The 21,880-nt window shown below is 46.5% G+C and overlaps 1 protein-coding gene across 3 annotated transcripts in view; it reads left to right on the forward strand.

The window, feature by feature from the left end:
• Positions 1-21,880, forward strand: part of BMP1 (bone morphogenetic protein 1) — a 183,055-nt gene that overhangs the window by 74,786 nt on the left and 86,389 nt on the right. For all 3 annotated transcript variants that reach the window (XM_081843862.1, XM_081843860.1, XM_081843861.1), the window contains exons 4-6: positions 1,006-1,123; positions 5,892-6,070; positions 6,663-6,768. In XM_081843862.1, coding sequence (XP_081699988.1) covers positions 1,006-1,123; positions 5,892-6,070; positions 6,663-6,768 — 403 coding nt within the window. The remainder of the gene's footprint in view (positions 1-1,005; positions 1,124-5,891; positions 6,071-6,662; positions 6,769-21,880) is intronic.

Raw genomic sequence — 21,880 nt, forward strand, 5'->3', positions numbered from 1 at the left:
ATGGGTTTTCATCAGCCACTTTCATACCAACAGAGTAGCTACCAAGCCAAGATGGATAAAAAGCGATTTAAAACAACAGTGACAGCAACAACATGCCAATCAATACCATTGGATCGAAAATTAATAAATCATATGTTTTGAAATTAAAGCCATCTATGAATATTTAACAACCAAGTTCCACATGAACATGCAGTGCATTGGGCCAAGAGAAAGCTCCCTTCTGTGCTCCACTACCAAGACGGACACCTCTCTGCACTGGGCCAAATTCAACTCATTTTTTTATTCACTCATCTTAGTCTCTCTCTTTAAAAAACCCCCAGATACAGACAAATTTAAATTTCCATTAAACGTTAAAGCCTATACTTAGAATCTCTGAAAACTGGATTGTGATCATTTTTCTAGCTTCTAAGGTTAAGCATCATATGTGGCAACAAGCAGAGCAAACTCCAAAATTAGGGGTTCTCTGGCAAATAGGTCATATATTTTATATTTTTTCGTTAATTTGTTTTTATTAGTAGCTCTCTTCTGGACTCAGAAATTAGCAAACCATCACTGACACTCACATCCAGGTTATGTCATCTGCATCTCAACAGAAGCATATGCAGGGCCTACGCAGATGACTTTGTTTTCTGTTTTTCTGTTTTGCAATGTGTGCAGTTCTGAAATAATATTTATGGCTCTGCCAACAAACAGCATGGGCAGTTTTCTTTCCATCTTGTGGGGAACATGGCTAAGTCCCCTCTGAGACCTGCCCCCTCTAATCCTGAGTCTGGTGATGTGACCTTGCCCTTTCCTGTTCAGATGCTAGAGAGCAGTCCTGAGTTCCACTCCCCTCTGGTTAAGACCTGCACTTCCTCCTACAGCACCATTGCAATTGTAATATGCTGTCTCATATACTCCACATGCTCATCTTGACAATTGTTCAATTGCTCACACAGCTCAGAGTGAGGACTATAGACATCTTCCCTCTCTAGTCATCTTTGGGCCTCTCTCTGTTTCCTGTAGGCAGCCAACGAGCCGTCTTTCGGCAGGCCATGCGCCACTGGGAGAAGCACACCTGTGTCACCTTCTTGGAACGGAATGATGAAGACAGCTACATTGTGTTTACCTTTAGACCTTGTGGGTAAGCCAGAGACAGAACTTCTCAACAGGGCAGGGCAGCAGCTGAAGAAGGAGCAAAAAGGGTTTCCTCCTGTGTGTGTTTCTTTGTGGCTGATTAGCTGTTCTCCCTGTGCAAAGGTCAGAGGGGGCAGGGTTTCTGTTGAGGTAGGTGATTAGCTGTGGGAGGAGCTTATCAGAGCTTGTAGGGCAGCGGCTGAAGAAGGAGCAAAAAGGGTTTTTCTCCTGTGTGTGTTTCTTTGTGGCTGATTAGCTGTTCTCCCTGTGCAAAGGTCAGAGGGGGCAGGGTTTCTGTTGAGGCAGGTGATTAGCTGTGGGAGGAGCTTATCAGAGCTTGCAGGGCAGCGGCGCGCACAGTTTGATCAATCTTTTAGATTTAGGGGAGCTAGTCTCAAGCGTTTGTCGGGGGAGACCTAGGGTTTTTTTGGGGGGGAGTTATTTGTCCTGTCTGCACGCTTCTTATGATGGAGGACCGCTGTAGCCACCCCCAACGACACGTTCTCAAGATGGAGGGTGAGGGAACAGCTGCAGTCGCCTGCGGTTCCTGCACAATGTTTGCCATCTTGCCAAAGGTTGCAGGCAGCTTTACCTGCAGCAATTGCATGTTGATTGCCCTCTTAAAAGACAAAGTCCAGCAACTGGAGGAACGTGTAGCTACCCTCCAAAGAATTAGAGAGCTGGAGCTCTTCTTGGAAGCAACAGAGCACACCGTCTCCACCAAGGAGGAGTCAGGGGACTCCCCTGAGAAGGAGACTAGTTCACCAACACAGGAGCCAGATATATGGAGAAACGTGACTCAAAGAAGTAGGAAGCCCAGGGTTCGCTCTGATTGTTTAGAAATACACAATTGCTTTGAGGTCCTCTCCCCTAGCATGGAAGACGAAGAGCAGACTCCGTTTGAGGATCTCTCCCTCATTACAGTCGATCAGGTATATGAAGACGAGCAGCAAAGTCAGTCCTCAGGGAACGTGCAGGCGACCTTGGAACGGACAGCTCACGGAAGAACCCCGACCAAACCTAAGAGGAGGCGTGTAGTGGTGATAGGGGATTCCCTACTGAGGGGAACAGAAGCAGTGATCTGTGGGCCTGGCAAGATGTCTCGGGAAGTGTGCTGTCTCCCCGGGGCTAAGATCCAAGACGTAACTGAACGACTGCAAGGAATCATAAAACCCACTGACAAATACCCCTTCCTCTTGGTTCATGTGGGAACCAATGACACTGCAAGCAATAGCCTCCAGAAGATCAAAAGAGACTATGAGGCTCTGGGCAGGAAATTGAAGCAATTAAATGCACAAATTGTCATCTCATCTGTCCTCCCAGTTGAACAACGTGGCCCAGGGAGAGAGAGAAAAATAGTGGAAGTGAACAGCTGGCTTTGCAAATGGTGTAAACAGGAACGTTTTGGATTCTTAGATCACGGACAGCAGTTTCTTGAAGATGGACTTCTGGCAAGCGATGGGCTGCAACTCACAACGGTTGGGAGGAATGTTTTTACCAAAAATCTCAGAAACCTCATCAGGAGGGCTTTAAACTGACTAATGTGGGGGAGGAAGACAGTGCTCCTGAAGGTAGTAGTCCAAATGTCATAGACCAAATGGAGCAAACAGCACGCAGACCTAGTGATGGGAGGAAAAAATCCTTAAATAAGAGACATGGGGGAATGATTAATGGACTTCAATGTCTGTACACTAATGCGCAAAGCATGGGTAATAAACAAGATGAGCTTGAGCTCTTGGTACAGCAAACTAGATATGACATAATAGGCATCACTGAAACCTGGTGGGATAAGTCCCATGACTGGAATGTAATAATGGAGGGATACAATCTATTTCAGAGAAACAGACCAGACAAGAAAGGAGGAGGAGTGGCGTTATATGTCAGGGATGTGTATACCTGTGAAGAGATCCAAGATTTAGAACCTCAAAGCCAAAGTGAGAGCATTTGGGTCAAAATGAAGGGAGAGACGAATAACAGGGACCTCATTGTGGGAGTTTACTATAGATCCCCAAGCCAAACGGAGGACATAGATGATGCCTTCCTGGAACAGATGGCCAAGCATGCAAAAGGAAGGGAGATAGTAGTAATGGGGGACTTCAATTACCCGGATATTTGTTGGATGTCAAACTCAGCCAAGAGCATAAGGTCAAACAGATTCCTCACTGGCCTTGCAGACAACTTCATTGTCCAGAAAGTGGGAGAAGCAACAAGAGGAACAGCCATTTTAAATCTGGTCCTAACCAATGTTGATGACCTGGTTAGTGGGGTAGAAGTGGAAGGATCATTAGGCGCGAGTGATCATGCTCTTCTGAAGTTTACTATACAGCGGAAAGGAGCAGCCAAGCATACTAGGACTCAATTTCTTGACTTTAAGAAAGCCGACTTCATAAAACTTAGGGAAGTGCTGGGTGAGATCCCATGGACAGTAATACTAAAAGGAAAGGGAGTTCATGATGGCTGGGAGTTTGTTAAGAGGGAGATAGTAAAAGCACAACTTCAGGCAATACCAATGAGACGGAAACATGGAAGGTGCCTAAAGAAGCCAGGGTGGCTATCTAAAGAACTTTTAACTGAGTTAAGATTAAAAAAGGATGTGTACAAAAAATGGAAAAGGGGGGAAACCACCAAAGAGGAATTCAAACAAATAGCCAGCACGTGTAGATACAAAGTCAGAAAAGCTAAAGCACAGAATGAACTCAGGCTTGCTAGAGAGGTTAAAAGCAACAAAAAAGGCTTTTATGGGTATGTTCGTAGCAAAAGGAAGAACAAAGAAACAGTGGGGTCGCTCAGAGAAGATGGTGAAATGCAAACAGGGGATACCGAAAGGGCTGAACTCCTCAATGCCTTCTTTGCCTCAGTCTTCTCCGATAAAGAAAACAATGCCCGACCTGAAGAATTTGGAGCAAATGATTCAGCAGAGGAAACACTGCCCAGAATAACTAAGGAGATAGTACAAGAATACTTGGCTAGTTTAGATGTATTCAAGTCTCCAGGGCCAGATGAACTGCATCCAAGAGTATTAAAAGAACTGGCAGATGTGATCTCAGAACCACTGGCAGTCATCTTTGAGAATTCCTGGAGAACAGGCGAAGTCCCAGCAGACTGGAGGAGGGCAAATGTTGTCCCTATTTTCAAAAAGGGGAAAAGAGAGGACCCAAATAATTACTGCCCAGTCAGTCTGACATCAATACCAGGGAAGATTCTGGAGCAGATCATTAAGCAAACAGTCTGTGAGCACCTAGAAAGGAATGCTGTGATCACCAATAGTCAGCATGGATTTCTGAAAAATAAGTCATGTCAGACTAACCTGATCTCGTTTTTTGACAGAATTACAAGCCTGGTAGATGAAGGGAACCCAGTGGATGTAGTCTATCTTGATTTCAGCAAGGCATTTGACAAGGTGCCCCATGATATTCTTGTAAAGAAGCTGGTAAAATGCGGACTTGACTATGCTACCACTCAGTGGATTTGTAACTGGCTGACTGACCGAACCCAAAGGGTGCTCATCAATGGTTCCTCTTCATCCTGGAGAAGAGTGACTAGTGGGGTGCCACAGGGTTCTGTCTTGGGCCCGGTCTTATTCAACATCTTTATCAACGACTTGGATGATGGACTCAAGGGCATCCTGATCAAATTTGCAGATGACACCAAACTGGGAGGGGTGGCTAACACTCCAGAGGACAGGATCACACTTCAAAATGACCTTGACAGATTAGAGAACTGGGCCAAAACAAACAAGATGAATTTTAACAGGGAGAAATGTAAAGTATTGCACTTGGGCAAAAAAAATGAGAGGCACAAATACAAGATGGGTGACACCTGGCTTGAGAGCAGTACATGTGAAAAGGATCTAGGAGTCTTGGTTGACCACAAACTTGATATGAGCCAACAGTGTGACGCGGCAGCTAAAAAAGCCAATGCAATTCTGGGCTGCATCAATAGGAGTATAGCATCTAGATCAAGGGAAGTAATAGTGCCACTGTATTCTGCTCTGGTCAGACCTCACCTGGAGTACTGTGTCCAGTTCTGGGCACCACAGTTCAAGAAGGACACTGACAAACTGGAACGTGTCCAGAGGAGGGCAACCAAAATGGTCAAAGGCCTGGAAACGATGCCTTATGAGGAACGGCTAAAGGAGCTGGGCATGTTTAGCCTGGAGAAGAGGAGGTTAAGGGGTGATATGATAGCCATGTTCAAATATATAAAAGGATGTCACCTAGAGGAGGGAGAAAGGTTGTTTTCTGCTGCTCCAGAGAAGCGGACACGGAGCAATGGTTCCAAACTACAAGAAAGAAGATTCCACCTAAACATTAGGAGGAACTTCCTGACAGTGAGAGCTGTTCGACAGTGGAATTTGCTGCCAAGGAGTGTGGTGGAGTCTCCCTCTTTGGAGGTCTTTAAGCAGAGGCTTGACAACCATATGTCAGGAGTGCTCTGATGGTGTTTCCTGCTTGGCAGGGGGTTGGACTCGATGGCCCTTGTGGTCTCTTCCAACTCTATGATTCTATGATTCTATGATTCTATGATTCTATGATTCTATGATTCAACATCTGAAGTCGCATGGATCATTCCCCAGCAGCATGTCTTTCCCTTGGTCCAGTTCTTCCTTCTCCTGGGAAGGGAATGGGGGTGAGGAGAGGAGCATGATTTTACCTTCTAAAGACCATTCTCCTTCTCACGGTGGAAAAAGCAAAGAAGTTTGTACTTGTGTTTCTTGCTGAGATGTTCTTGGCCTATTTGCAAGTGAATTTGGCACTCTCTTGTTCTCCTCACAGGTGCTGTTCCTATGTGGGGCGCAGAGGAGGAGGACCACAGGCCATCTCCATTGGGAAAAACTGTGACAAGTTTGGCATTGTGGTGCACGAGCTGGGCCATGTCATTGGTTTTTGGCATGAGCACACACGCCCAGACAGAGATGAGCACGTGTCCATTATCCGTGAAAACATCCAACCAGGTAAAAGTGCCCATTTTCTCCCTGTTCTTCTAGTCTTCATCCCAACAAAGCAAAGTAATGTAAAGCAAGCATGAGCATGAGCAGTCCAGCAAAAGATGCTTGTCTGGTGGAACATGGGAGTTCTGTCCTTAGTCCCACTGTTCTTTCTTCATCCATTCACGACTCACCTTATCATCTGACCAGTGTTCTCCTTCTCTGCTGCCTTTTTGGCCCCATATTGTCCACACACACACACACACACACACACACACACACACACTGTATCTACCTATGCAGTGCTTACATATTCTCCTTCTGAGAGCACTGTGCCCAGCACATTGGACAAACTTAAAAAATGGCAGAGCCTGGGACAGGCTGGCAAATGTGTACCTCAAATTTCACTGCTGAACTTGTGCAGAGTCAAAAACAGTGAAGCATATAGCTCAGTCAGCATCACTGAGCAGCCTAAGCCAAGGCGCTGCTCTAATTGCTACCGCTGGATAGCAGTTCTGTGTGAGCAGGAGACCTGGGAGATGAGAGACAGATATTTGCTCCTTGCCCAGCTTAGCCTAGTCTGCTTTTCTCATGCTTCTACCTCCTGCTGTTTCCGCAGGGCAGGAGTATAACTTCTTGAAGATGGAGTATGAAGAGGTGGAGTCTTTGGGAGAGACGTACGATTTTGACAGCATAATGCACTATGCCAGGAACACCTTCTCCAAGTGAGAGTCCAAGATGCTATTACTTCTTACGTTCATTCAGCCCATATGCATTGACACGCAGGCGCACCTGGCTCTTCTTTCAGGTGAAGGCCACACCCTGGGGGAAAGTTTCCTGGTTTCATTCACAAGCCTCAGAATGAGCCCAAGAGGCTGAGAGGGATTTTAAAGACCCAGTGTGGTGTAGTGGTTAAGAGCGGTGGACTCGTAATCTGGTGAACCGGGTTCGCGTCTCCGCTCCTCCACCTGCAGCTGCTGGGTGACCTTGGGCCAGTCACACTTCTCTGAAGTCTCTCAGCCCCACTCACCTCACGGAGTGTTTGTTGTGGGGGAGGAAGGGAAAGGAGATTGTTAGCCGCTTTGAGACTCCTTAGGGTAGTGATAAAGCGGGATATCAAATCCAAACTCTTCTTCTTCTTCTTCTAAGTCAACCCCTTTCATCAAGAGTAGGAAATCCATATCTGAACCATTCTCAGGAGTGACTCCAGCTGTTTGGGGGCCTAAAGTTTAGCCCTTGTTCTGATTGCTCCTATCTGCCCCCCTGGCTACTTTTCCCTCCAATTGATGTTCCCAAGAACAGCCATTTGCCAGCTCTAGTGTGGATTCGCCATGTCTTGCCCACTCAGATTTTGCAGGGGCTCCACATGATCCATGTGTAATCTTCCCAGGTTTTCTTAGTGCTGCTTACTTGCTTTTTCTTACCATAGAAAGTTTGTCTCTTTTGAGATGGATGAAAGAGTACCACATTCTCCACAGGTGTAGCTGCCCCTAGTAGAACTCTGCTGCTGCTGCTGCTGCTGCTGCTGCTGTTGTTGTTGTTTTTTAAAAAAGGAGGTTTTTTTAAATGGCCAGTGATGTATTTGGCAGGTGAACCTCTCACAGCTCAACACACATTCACCATAAACTTTTTGGGCGGACATCAGTTTATAATCTCATTATTATTATTTAAATCAATCTCTACATTATCACTAAAACTCCTTAAGTGAAAGAGGGTTATGGTGCTGTAACATATAGTGCTAATTTTTTTAAAAAATGAGGAGACTCCTTCCTGGTCACCACCTCCTGAAATCCCCCCTCCAAATAACTGCTCAGGTGACCAGCATCTTCCTGCTCCCCCCACCAGCAGCTGTGTGATGTCCACTGGTGTGAAGAGGGACTAGCAGAAGACTCATACCAAAGAAGTACAGGTTCCCCAGTAGTGTGGAAGGTCAGTTGTGATTCTGCTTCTAGCTTGCAGCGGAAGAACAATGACGATTAGTGCTAGAAGCCACGTGTCCAGAAGCAGCTACAGTCGGCTGCCTTGGGTTGCTTATGAGCCTGGTTGCAATGAGGTTTCAGCTTGTGTTCATGTAACTTGCAAAAAAGAAACATGCTGGTGCGCATTGAAGCATGTGAAGGTATGGGGTGAGGTGGTCCTCCCACAAGATTTCGCTCTATCGGATTCTTTTGGCAACGAAAGCTTTTGAGATTGGTTCAGGTAATAAACAAAAAATAAGCCCTTGACTAAGGCATTTTTGGCTGAAAGCCAATTGACTTTTTGTGGTGAGGAAAGTGACAGGAAAATGAACCAGCAAGTCACACTTGCTTGACCTGGCATTGTCTAACCTCCCCATAAGCTTTGTGCAAACAAATCGGTTCAGTAAACAGATTGTCTGGAAGCAAGGTGGGTTGAACTGTGAGGGGGCCAAGAGTGGGGGGGTCTGGCCTCTTTGAAAGCCCCCCACAGGAAGAGAGCTCTAGCTCCAGCCTCCGTCCGCGAGTCTTGCCTAGACCACTTTAGACTGCAGGTGGAAGCTCCTGTGACTGAATGCATTTCCAGACCCCCTGCAAGAAAAATCCCACCCCCGGTATTAAGGAGAAAGACTCTAGACTAGCCTTCTCCTTGACAAGCTTGTTTTCTGTGTGCAGGGGGCAAATAGTATTGAGGTGAAACCTTACCTGCAGCCAAAAGCAGAGGTGCAGGCAAAGGGAAGGTTTGCTGCCTCACTGAGAAGTGGGCCTCTTTCTGACTTCAGTTAAAATTGGGAACTGACATCATATTTTAGATTATATATATGTTGGGGATATGTACACTATTGTTGTTTAGCTCTTTGAAAGGCATTCCTTCCTCTGTTGCAAAAACTGGGGTACGCATTCATCCGTTAGTATTTGGTGACAATCAGAAGCAGGGTTGCCAACTCGATGGGGCTGTGGCCTCTACAGCCCCCCCATGTCTGCTGGGATGGGACTCAGCCCCTCCCCATCTTGAGGGGACAGGTTGTCACCCTGGGCGCGTAGCGTTTCCCCGGGCCGGGCAGTCTGGCAGGTGAATGTTGCATTGGGAGGAGGCCTGGTTGGGCTCTCCTGATGTGACAGCCATCAAGCACACAACACATCAGCCCTGTCTGTGCCTGTCATCAGAAGTATGACGATTCACTCGTGGCAAGGCTACCCCTCCCCTTCTATTATTTGAGAAGAGGATTTTATGCTTCTGATGAAGAATTGATCCTTTGGCCCTATAAAGTTTATAGCATGGCCCATGGTTGTTGTAGTCCTACACAACATCTGGAGGACCACAGGTTTCCCACCCCTGCTTTAAAACATCAGGAATGGCCTCTAGCTTACCATTTTCTCCCAGAGCAGGGTATGGCGCCACAGACAAGATTGTGTCTCTCTCCGTACACTCTGCACATGGTTGCTGGTTTACAAGGAGAATGACCAGGATTGGAGATAGTGGTGGCCAGCGGGGAGGAAAGTGTTAATTGGGAGAAGCGGAAGACGGAAGCAGGCTGACAGGAGAGGAAGAGGTGCCGGTGAGGGTGACACAGGCTGCAGCGTAGTGTTGTCTGTGATGGGATTACTCAGAAGGAAGTCCATATGACAAGATTGTTAATCCCATCCCCTCTCTGTGTCTCTCGCACACTGCAGATGTCAGAAAACCACTTTCATTCACCCTTTGTCTCTTTTCTTTGAGGCCACAGGAAGGGGAGTCCGTGCCCAAGCTGCCAGGCATGCATGGAACCCTGATGTTCTGTTCTCTACTAGTCTGGCTTCTGAATAGCACCACAGTAGGTCTTTCTAAGTCCAGGCGCAAGCAGACACAGAAAAAACTGCTGAATGGGCTTCTGCATGTGCCCAGGCGAGAGCTGGAGAGCTTGGGAGAGAAAGAAACAGCTTCCTCATTCATGTGGCAGGGAATGCACTGGTGCCAGAGGGCAGGTGGAGGGACTGGGGGACAAGCAGCAGGGGAGGGGGGATGCTGTCGGAGGTAATGAAGAGGAAAAACTGTTGACTCAGCCACTCTGCTCTGACACACTTTCAAACGGGGATATTCCACCGCGGATCCCAGAGGAACCCCTGCTTTGCATCCCGCATACCGTCTGGTGCCAGAGGGTCATCCTGGAGCAGCTACTGAACAAGTTCACGCTTTGCCGTAGAGGAAGGCTCGTCCCATTGCCACCCCGTCAAAGAAGCAGCCCTGGCAGGCTCCTAGTGAGGCCCGGCAGCAGGGAGACAGCATCCAGATTTCTCTAAGGATCAGGAGCAGGGTCAAATGTTTGCCTTAGGAAAGGCAGAAGGAGGCAATCTGTGCACAAGTGAAATGCCTGCATCTCCCTCTCTGCCCCCTCTCAGGCTTGGACCACTTCTGCCTGTTTTTCTGTGTGTTGATGTACACATGGCTGTGCTTTTGCACAAGTAAATGCCAGTTGTGTTTTTGCACAAGTAAAATTGTGGGAAGTAGCCCTGTAAAAGAGAGGATATTTCCCTCTCAGGACCCCAGGCTGAAAGCTGTGCAGAATATCAGCTGTCTGACATTAGCCTCCTGTCAGTTTGTGAATTGGGGGTAGGAAGGGTTAGTATAGGTCAGACAGCTTGATTGGCATGAACTTGGGGAATTAGAATCATAGAATCATAGAATCCTAGAGTTGGAAGAGACCACAAGGGCCATCGAGTCCAACCCCCTGCCAAGCAGGAAACACCATCAGAGCACTCCTGACATATGGTCGTCAAGCCTCTGCTTAAAGACCTCCAAAGAAGGAGACTCCACCACACTCCTTGGCAGCAAATTCCACTGTTGAACAGCTCTTACTGTCAGGAAGTTCTTCCTAATGTTTAGGTGGAATCTTCTTTCTTGTAGTTTGGAACCATTGCTCCGTGTCCGCTTCTCTGGAGCAGCAGAAAACAACCTTTCTCCCTCCTCTATGTGACATCCTTTTATATATTGGAACATGGCTATCATATCACCCCTTAACCTCTTCTTCTCCAGGCTAAACATGCCCAGCTCCCTTAGCCGTTCCTCATAAGGCATCGTTTCCAGGCCTTTGACCATTTTGGTTGCCCTCCTCTGGACACGTTCCAGTTTGTCAGTGTCCTCCTTGAACTGTGGTGCCCAGAACTGGACACAGAACTCCAGGAGAGGTCTGACCAGAGCAGAATACAGTGGCACTATTACTTCCCTTAATCTAGATGCTATACTCCTATTGATGCAGCCCAGAATTGCATTGGCTTTTTTAGCTGCCGCGTCACACTGTTGGCTCATGTCAAGTTTGTGGTCAACCAAGACTCCTAGATCCTTTTCACATGTACTGCTCTCAAGCCAGGTGTCACCCATCTTGTATTTGTGCCTCTCATTTTTTTTGCCCAAGTGCAATACTTTACATTTCTCCCTGTTAAAATTTATCTTGTTTGTTTTGGCCCAGTTCTCTAATCTGTCAAGGTCGTTTTGAAGTGTGATCCTGTCCTCTGGGGTGTTAGCCACCCCTCCCAGTTTGGTGTCATCTGCAAATTTGATCAGGATGCCCTTGAGTCCATCATCCAAGTCGTTGATAAAGATGTTGAATAAGACCGGGCCCAAGACAGAACCCTGTGGCACCCCACTAGTCACTCTTCTCCAGGATGAAGAGGAACCATTGATGAGCAGCACCCTTTGGGTTCGGTCAGTCAGCCAGTTACAAATCCACTGAGTGGTAGCATAGTCAAGACCGCATTTTACCAGCTTCTTTACAAGAATATCATGGGGCACCTTGTCAAATGCCTTGCTGAAATCAAGGTAGGCTACATCCACTGCGTTCCCTTCATCTACCAGGCTTGTAATTCTGTCAATAAACGAGATCAGGTTAGTCTGACATGACTTATTTTTCAGAAATCCATGCTGACTATTGGTGATCACAGCATTCCTTTCTAGGTGCTCACAGACTGTTTGCTTAATGATCTGCTCCAGAATCTTCCCTGGTATTGATGTCAGACTGACTGGGCGGTAATTATTTGGGTCCTCTCTTTTCCCCTTTTTGAAAATAGGGACAACATTTGCCCTCCTCCAGTCTGCCGGTACTTCGCCTGTTCTCCAGGAATTCTCAAAGATGACTGCCAGTGGTTCTGAGATCACATCTGCCAGTTCTTTTAATACTCTTGGAAGCAGTTCATCTGGCCCTGGAGACTTGATTACATCTAAACTAACCAAGTATTCTTGTACTATCTCCTTAGTTATTCTGGGCTGTGTTTCCTCTGCTGAATCATTTGCTCCAAATTCTTCAGGTCGGGCATTGTTTTCTTTATCAGAGAAGACTGAGGCAAAGAAGGCATTGAGGAGTGCAGCCCTTTCTGTGTCCCCTGTTTGCATTTCACCATCTTCTCTCTGAGCGACCCCACTGTTTCTTTCTTCTTCCTTTTGCTACGAACATACCCATAAAAGCCTTTTTTGTTGCTTTTAACCTCTCTAGCAAGCCTGAGTTCGTTCTGTGCTTTAGCTTTTCTGACTTTGTGTCTACATGTGCTGGCTATTTGTTTGAATTCCTCTTTGGTGGTTTCCCCCCTTTTCCATTTTTTGTACACATCCTTTTTTAATCTTAACTCAGTTAAAAGTTCTTTAGATAGCCACCCTGGCTTCTTTAGGCACCTTCCATGTTTCCGTCTCATTGGTATTGCCTGAAGTTGTGCTTTTACTATCTCCCTCTTAACAAACTCCCAGCCATCATGAACTTCCTTTCCTTTTAGTATTACTGTCCATGGGATCTCACCCAGCACTTCCCTAAGTTTTATGAAGTCGGCTTTCTTAAAGTCAAGAAATTGAGTCCTAGTATGCTTGGCTGCTCCTTTCCGCTGTATAGTAAACTTCAGAAGAGCATGATCACTCGCGCCTAATGATCCTTCCACTTCTACCCCACTAACCAGGTCATCAACATTGGTTAGGACCAGATTTAAAATGGCTGTTCCTCTTGTTGCTTCTCCCACTTTCTGGACAATGAAGTTGTCTGCAAGGCCAGTGAGGAATCTGTTTGACCTTATGCTCTTGGCTGAGTTTGACATCCAACAAATATCCGGGTAATTGAAGTCCCCCATTACTACTATCTCCCTTCCTTTTGCATGCTTGGCCATCTGTTCCAGGAAGGCATCATCTATGTCCTCCGTTTGGCTTGGGGATCTATAGTAAACTCCCACAATGAGGTCCCTGTTATTCTTCTCTCCCTTAATTTTGACCCAAATGCTCTCACTTTGGCTTTGAGGTTCTAAATCTTTGATCTCTTCACAGGTATACACATCCCTGACATATAACGCCACTCCTCCTCCTTTCTTGTCTGGTCTGTTTCTCTGAAATAGATTGTAGCCCTCTATTATTACATTCCAGTCGTGGGACTTATCCCACCAGGTTTCAGTGATGCCTATTATGTCATATTTAGTTTGCTGTACCAAGAGCTCAATCTCATCTTGTTTATTTCCCATGCTTTGCGCATTAGTGTACAGACATTGAAGTCCATTAATCATTCCCCCGTGTCTCTTATTTAAGGATTTTTTCCTCCCACCACTAGGTCTGCGTGCTGTTTGCTCCATTTGGTCTATGACATTTGGATGATCATCTTCATCAATTGATAGACTCCTACCTTCAGGAGCACTGTCTTCCTCCCCCACATTAGTCAGTTTAAAGCCCTCCTGATGAGGTTTCTGAGATTTTTGGTAAAAACATTCCTCCCAACCGTTGTGAGGTGCAGCTCATCGCTTGCCAGAAGTCCATCTTCAAGAAACTGCAGTCCGTGATCTAAGAATCCAAACCGTTCCTGTTTACACCATTTGCAAAGCCAGCTGTTCACTTCCACTATTTTTCCCTCTCTCCCTGGGCCACGTCGTTCAACTGGGAGGACAGATGAGATGACAATTTGTGCATTTAATTGCTTCAATTTCCTGCCCAGAGCCTCGTAGTCTCTTTTGATCTTCTGGAGGCTATTGCTTGCAGCGTCATTGGTTCCCACATGAACCAAGAGGAAGGGGTATTTGTCAGTGGGTTTTATGATTCCTTGCAGTCGTTCAGTTACATCTTGGATCTTAGCCCCGGGGAGACAGCACACTTCCCGAGACATCTTGTCAGGCCCACAAATCACTGCTTCTGTTCCCCTCAGTAGGGAATCCCCTATCACCACTACACGCCTCCTCTTAGGTCTGGTTGGGGTTCTTCCGTGAGCTGTCCGTTCCAAGGTCGCCTGCACATTCCCTGAGGACTGACTTTGCTGCTCGTCTTCATATACCTGATCGACTGTAATGAGGGAGAGATCCTCAAATGGAGTCTGCTCTTCGTCTTCCATGCTAGGGGAGAGGACCTCAAAGCGATTGTGTATTTCTAAACAATCAGAGCGAACCCTGGGCCTCCTACTTCTTTGAATCACGTTTCTCCATATATCTGGCTCCTGTGTTGGTGAACTAGCCTCCTTCTCAGGGGAGTCCCCTGTCTCCTCCTTGGTGGAGACGGTGTGCTCTGTTGCTTCCAAGAAGAGCTCCAGCTCTCTAATTCTTTGGAGCGTAGCTACACGTTCCTCCAGTTGCTGGACTTTGTCTTTTAAGAGGGCAATCAACATGCAATTGCTGCAGGTAAAGCTGCCTGCAACCTTTGGCAAGATGGCAAACATTGTGCAGGAACCGCAGGCGACTGCAGCTGTTCCCTCACCCTCCATCTTGAGAACGTGTCGTTGGGGGTGACTACAGCGGTCCTCCATCATAAAAAGCGTGAAGACAGGACAAATAACTCCCCCCAAAAAAACCTAGGTCTCCCCCAACAAACGTTTGAAACCCTTTTTGCTCCTTCTTCAGCTGTTGCCCTGCAAGCTCTAATGTATCAGGCATTAGCAGCAATGATCCTTTCTCCGCCAGGTTAACTTGAAACTATTGTCAGTAAGGAAATACAGTGGTACCTCGGTTTTTGAACATGTCCGTTGATTAACATTTCAGTTTTCAAACGCCGTAAACCTGGAAGTAAATGGTTTCGAACAGGAAATGCGGCTTCCACTGAGTGCAAGATCCTGAGGCCTAGCTGTCGGCTATTATTGAGTTTTCAGTTTTTGAACATTTCAGAACTCGAACAGTCTTCCGGAACAGATTACGTTCGAAAACCGAGTTACCTCTGTACTGCAAACTGAGCATTGCAGTGGCCAGGGATGCTAGGAGTTGTAGTCAAACCACTTCTGCAAAGCCTCCAGGCTGGCTGCCCCTGTTCCAGGCAGAGCTTGAGGGCCTTGCTTACCTCCCTTCTCCTTTCATTTCTTATCCTATTGCCCATGCCAGTCCAAAGGTGAGACATTTGCCTGGGGACACTAAATAATTCCACAGTTGAAAATATTATTGCAGGATTAGAGCTGGCAAGACCCAGGTTCAAATCTCAACTTAGCCATGAAGCCTACTGAGGTGGTCTCAGTTCACCTCTCTCAGCCTATTGTACCTCACAGGATTGTTGTGAAGATTATAAAGCCCACTGACCACTACTCCTTCCTTCTGATTCATGTGGGTACCAATAATGCTGCCATCACAGCCTTCAACGTATAACAAGGGACTCTGGGCAGGAAGCTGAAGAGCCTTGGGGCACAGGTGGCATTTTCACCACTCCTTCCTGTTGAAGGTCGTGACCCAGAAAGAGAGGAAAATACTGGGGGGCAACCACTGGCTGTGCAGGTGGTGTCGCAAAGGAAGGGTTTGGCTTCTTGGATCATGGTCTCCACCAGTGCTATTTTTCTAGCAAAAGAGGTGCTGGAACGCACCATCAACACCTCCCTTGTTCTCTTAGAATGGCAATGGCGCCCACCTGAGAGGTGCTGGAACCCACCTGAGAGGTGCTGGGACTGAGTTCCTGTGAGTTCCCGCTGAAAAAAACCTGGTCTCTGCTTCCTTGAAGAAGGACTTCTGGCAAGAAATGGGCTGTACCTCATAGCAGTTGACAAGAATGTGTTGGATAAGAGTCTCACGAACCTCATCAGGAGAGCTTTAAACTAGATCCTGAGGGGGAGGGCAAAACATTACAGATGAGAGAAGAACACCTGGTACTGGGGATAATACTTTCATTGATGCACAGGAAACTGAGGTGGTACTCTCCTTCCTTGGATGTTTTTAAGCAGAGGTTTGCATTGCAGGGTGTAGGACTAGATGACCCTTGGGGTCCCTTCCAACTCTAAAATTCTGTGAGTCTATGAAATGAGGGAGGATGAGAACCATGTACAGCCTCCTGAGCACATATGAGGAAGCGCAGGCTATCACAGCACTAAGGAAATAAATTTAAATGTAGGCAGAGTTATGCAGCCTAGCAATGACTGGTAAAAGTAAGAGCAGAAGAAAGGGTCTTGGAAAAGTTGGGCAAACCACACCAGTTGTTTTCTAAAACTAGAACAAGCATTGCTTGTAGTAATGGACGCTGCATCAGAGGTACCTCTTCCCAGGGTCTCCCACTGCCTCCTTGCCTGAAGGCAGGGCAGCTGCCCACCTCTTCACAGAGTTATGCGTGAAAGATGCTCTGAGCGATGGCAGTGCCAAAGCTGAGAAACCTCCAGGCTGCTGCCTCTCCCCTCCCCCCTTGCCAATTATTCTGCTACCAACAAGAGAAGCAGGCAGCGCTATGAAAAAAAACAGCTAATGATGACCCTTCTGGCCCTCTTCAACTAGTTCCCACTGCAAACCAAATTAAATGCACAGCTTTTGTCTAAATGGTGTGACTCTGCAGAAGGAAATTTGATGAATGAGTGGATGGATTGTAGCTCGAATTGCAGCTGAAGGGAGCTATGTAGTAAACATAGCTGTCATTTCCTGGTTGTTGTAGCCCTTTCCCCCAAATGTCAATAGAGGATTGTTCTCTGGAAAATAATTCCCCAAGTTTGGATTTCAGTAATCTTGGAGATGACATGTTAACTCTTTGCTTGAGAGTCTGATATAAGCCACATGGTTTGTCCAGGCCTGTGGCTTTGCATCTGCTTCCTTGCCCCACATGTGAATGCAGCCTTCTACTCTTTGGATGGCACCGGCATACGATTTCTTATCTTGGCGTATGAGCCATTTTCTTGGCAGTACATTAGCTAAGAGGCACTTCTTTCTTGAGCAGAGCTGCCTCTTTTAAGTCTGCCCAGTGGAGGAGCCTGTGTCCTTTCAGTCCTGCCAGTGGCGTGTTGAGGAGGTGTAAATAATCTCTGATTCCTGTAGTAAAGCATCTGGGCTCCTGGGAAGGGGCCAAAGGTGCTGGGCTTGCATTCTTTAGCTGCAGCTTGAGGTGAGCATGCTTTTCTTACACCACAGCCCTATCGCTCATCTGATCATGCCTTTGCCTGCCATCAAATTATGCTGTTGTCTCCTGAGCCTCTTGTTGTCTCCGTATTATCCTTCGTTTTTGTTGGGCTAGTCAATGTTTTCCCCTGGGAAGGTTGGCTTGCCAAGGGAATCTTTAAGTATGAGGATTTCTGCGTGTTCTGCAGAAGCATATGGCCCCAGGCTAGGAGGGTGTGGCCCCCATGATGTTTGCTCTTGCTCAGCATTTTTATGCTGTTCAGCATGCTGAGGCTGGTATTGCTGTCAGGGTTATCCAGGCTGCCCAGGACATGCCTCTGGGCTTTCTGATGGAAGGCTGTTGATAATTATTGTGCCAAAACTTTTTGCCCTGGAGCCCCGGGGTCCCTTATCCTTAGCATTGCCAACTTGTCTTCTAGCAGGACACCTGGCTCTTGAGAATGGGCTGTAGTTGGGAGTTTTCCACAGGCCTTTCTATGTAACTGCAGTCCAATAGTAGTAGTAGTATTTATTACTATATACCACCCTTCAGCAGAAGACCACAATGCAGTTTACAACCTACAACACAAATATCGCCAAATACCTGTGCAACATATAAATTAAAACAATTATATAAGCATAATAAAATACTAAGAATTAATATAATAAAATACAGATTCTCAATATAGCAACAGTACAAAATATAAAGGAAAGAAAACCAGCAGCATGGTGTCCCAGAATACAGAAGCCAAAGACAAATGCAAATTCCTGGCCTCCTAAGAAGATGGCAGAGCCTCTGCTCTTTGCTGGTAGCTTTCCTTTCCTTTCCTCTCCCTGCCTCTCACCCTGGGAGAATTTAACTTCCCTGACTCTTTTAAGGTCCTTCTGTCCTTTCCATGTGGGTTCATCCTTTGCCCCCCCCCCCTAGCATCCCAGAAGGGGAGATGCCAGTGGGGCCATCCCCTGTGCTGTCTCCCCCTTGAGATGGCATTGCCCCATCACTGGCCAGCCTGCTGCCCACATCCTTGCCATCCCAGGGTGGGTGGAGTCCAGTTTGCCTATTTCTAGTTACATGGTCCATTAATTGAGCTATATCAGGGTTGACACACCAGCTTTCACGGGTCCCAAGGCTTGAACCATGAACCTCAGCGAGCCAAGGAATTAAGAGGTTGCAACATCAACCACTCCGACTGAAGGCAATATGAATCTTTTGGATCACTTCAGCCCTTGCCTAGTTGATGGAGGAGTATCTTCTCTTTACTGCAGTTCTGCTTCAAGCCTCCAGCTCTAAGGATGGTCTTCTGGGACCCTGAGTTGGAGAACATTCTCTCTCTCTCTCTCTCTCTCTCTCTCTCTCTCTCTCTGCATTTGGTCACTGACAGCCCAGACCTGGACCTGGCACTAGCCTCCAGCCCGGTACTTTCCACAATGAGTCCAGATTTGGGGAAACTGTTCAGAGAAGATGCCCTCAGTGAGGTGTGTTTGGTTTTGCTTTTGCTTGAGTGGACTCTCTCCTCCTTCCTGCTGCCCATTTGCTTGCCCTCTGGGTCTAATCCCCATAGTCAGCCCTGGGGAGAGGGAGAGGCAAAACGAAGCTGCTATTCCTTCTTGCTCCTGTCCCTGCTCACTCATTCAGGGAAGGCAGGTAAACAAGCAGTGCCTGCAAACCCCACAGGCTTCAAAATGTCTCCAGGTGTGTTTGTGGGGGGTGGAAACTTGAGGCACCCAAAATGAATGGGAATTTTTGCAATTATGACACAGGGTGACCCACTGTCTACACACAGACACTTTCTGGGCTGTGACAATAGCATGCTGTGATGTCTGGAGAGCTGCTATCCCTGGATTATTTTTGCATTTGCCAGTCCTTTCCCTAAGAGCTTTACCTAATCCCACCATTCTGGGAAGCGTCTTCCAAGAACAAGCCTGGTATTTTTAAGCCTGCTTGATAAACCAGCTGGGCAACAGCAGCCTTGGTGCTTTTGTGACTCGGGTTCCAAGATTGTACATGAAAACTCCATGTATATTTATTCATGGTGGTGCTGTCCTGGAGTTGTTCCCACTTGGTTTCCTGGATGGAGATTTGGAAGGCAGCAGGAAGAAGAGGCAAGTTGCAACTATTTTCTGTGCTTCTGGCCCTATGCCAGTCTTCCCTTTTGCTCCTTTTTGAAATTCCTTTGCTTCTGTCAGTCTGGGTCAGTTGCCAGATGTAGGCCTTTGCCAAGTGGAGGAAGGTGTAACATTAAGTGCAGCAGGCCAGGAAAATACTCCTGAAAATCACTTAAGGCAGCAGGATGGAAACTTGTAGGTCACTAGTGAAAATAGCTCTTTCAGACTTAAAACAGGTCAATATGGGTGGCAATGGAAAGGTTCTATTGGCTAACAACCAAATTCCCATGTGTTGAGAGAGACAACTGTGTCAGCATGCAGACTCTCAGCTTTTTTCCTTCTTTTCTCGCTCTTCCTCTCCGTATTCTTTCATGGTACTCACTTACTTCTCCAAATTGCCGTAGCCACCGCTGTTAAGTTTTCTATGACTAAATCATCAGTGAGAGGAGAATAAACTTGAATAAACTTTGCAAGGTTGGTGCAAACTCTTCAAAGGCCTAAAATCTGTCAGAGCCCAAACATTAAGGCACCTACTACCTCTTTTGCTGAAGGTCTTCTCTCCCAGGAAAGCCACACAAGCAAGACGACAGGCTTGCAGCACCTTAATCACAGCATGTGCTTTCATGGACTAGAGTCTGCTTCATCAGATCATATCCATGCTTCCAGTGAGTGGCTTCTACTTCATGAAATCATGTACATAATAAAATATATTAGTTGTTAAGGTACCACAAAACTGTTATAACTCACACAGTTACTCCTCTTGGAATTTTCACAATAGCATGAATGATACTCGGCTTTAGAAATACTCAGTTAACAAAAACAAAACAACACATTTCAGTTTCGTGTGTTGTGTTAAGGGCTTTCAATGTTCACTCTAGCCCCCAGATATTATACCCTTTAAAAGCCACACCATTAATAGATATGACGTAGTATCTGACTAACTCATGCCATTTGCACATGGATTTTCACTTGTACAGTGGAATCCTCTTTCTCTGTCTGCCCTGCACCCTCCTCAGATCAGCTCCAGAGGGCTTGGGGAACCCCCAGAACCGATTTATGAGGGAGCGAAAGGGGGGAAGTTATAGTGATAGAAGGGGTTGGTTGAATACCATGCATGGTATGGTATCCTATACTGTGGTTAGTTCCACCTTCACCACTATCTTAGTGTTGCATATCTGTTAGTAGCAGAGTTTGCCTGTTCACTGGAATAGGTATATTGAAGTAACTGTTCAAAGGTTCCAGGTTCAACCCCAAGGGCATTTCCAGGCCAGGACTGGGAGAGACTCCTGTCTGAAATCCCAAAGAGGGAGTGCCTAAACTAGATGGTCTGGTGGTCTTCCTGTGTTCCTCCCTCTCCTTGACCTGCTGACCAGTGACAGTTCAGGTACAGTGTAGGCCACACAAAGATAGGGCAATGCAGCCCACCCCCAACTCCCCCCGGGGCCGGAGTTGCAGGTTTCATTAAGAAAACATGGCCAGTTAATGTAGTTTGTTCTGTTTCTACCACTGTGCAGGGTGGGCTTCTTGGGAGCTTTCTATCTCAAGATATCAAAATGCACTGTGCCATGCAAAATGGAGTTTGGTACCCCATGTGGAAGTAATCACTATGCGTATCTTCTTTTTTAAAAAATCAAGTGTCTAGCTCTTATGTTCATGGGAACTGGCTACACAAAGGCATTTCTTTGTGCAATCTCAGAAGGTGGTCAGAAAGGAAGCCCTGATCAGGAGACTCACTGCCATGTAGAATTCCTTGACTTCCTCCCCTTGGCTTTCATTAGCAGAATAAATTATGGAATTTTTTTTTTTTTAAAAAAAGCACCCTCATACCAGTTCGGGTTATTTGTCTCCTTCTTTGGCGATCACTCATAGCCGAGTAAGATTGTCTTCTATGAACATGATCTTAATGGTGTGTCTGTAAGTCACTGTGGAGGCCAATTCTGGATACCCACGTCCTTCCAAAGTGGGGACATAGGATTTCAGGCAGGAGTTGGTCACGGTGAGGATTTGCCAAATGTGCCTTCCTCTTAGCACATTTCTCCCTTTCGTCCTGAGTTCGTGTTTCTTCAAAGTCCATGACACCTTGGGCCAAGGCTGTGAGAATTTTGAGGGTGAAAGGAGTAGTAACATATGTCAATGAAAAATGGGAACCTAAACTGATCTACAAGGATGAAGAAGGAAGGATACTGGGGGTACAAATCAGCTTCCGGGGGAAAAGATAAACGTGGTAAATATATATGCCCCAAACTCAAATAAACCAGAATTTTTTAAGAAATTAGAACAAGTTTTATCAGAATTAGAAAGTAATAGGACGATTTTATTGGGAGACTTCAATGCAGTGCCGATACCAGAAATTGATAGACAAACAGAAAAGAAAAAACGAAACCAAGGAAAGCTACCAAAATCATTTCAGGACCTGGAAGAAAACATGGATTTAATAGATATGTGGAGACACAAGCATCCAACAGAAAAGCAGTTTACTTTCTTCTCAGAGGTACATAAAAGTTGGGGCAGAATAGACCAAATTTGG

Source organism: Podarcis erhardii, assembly GCF_964252035.2.
Source record: "Podarcis erhardii genome assembly, chromosome: 16".
Taxonomy (NCBI): domain Eukaryota; kingdom Metazoa; phylum Chordata; class Lepidosauria; order Squamata; family Lacertidae; genus Podarcis; species Podarcis erhardii.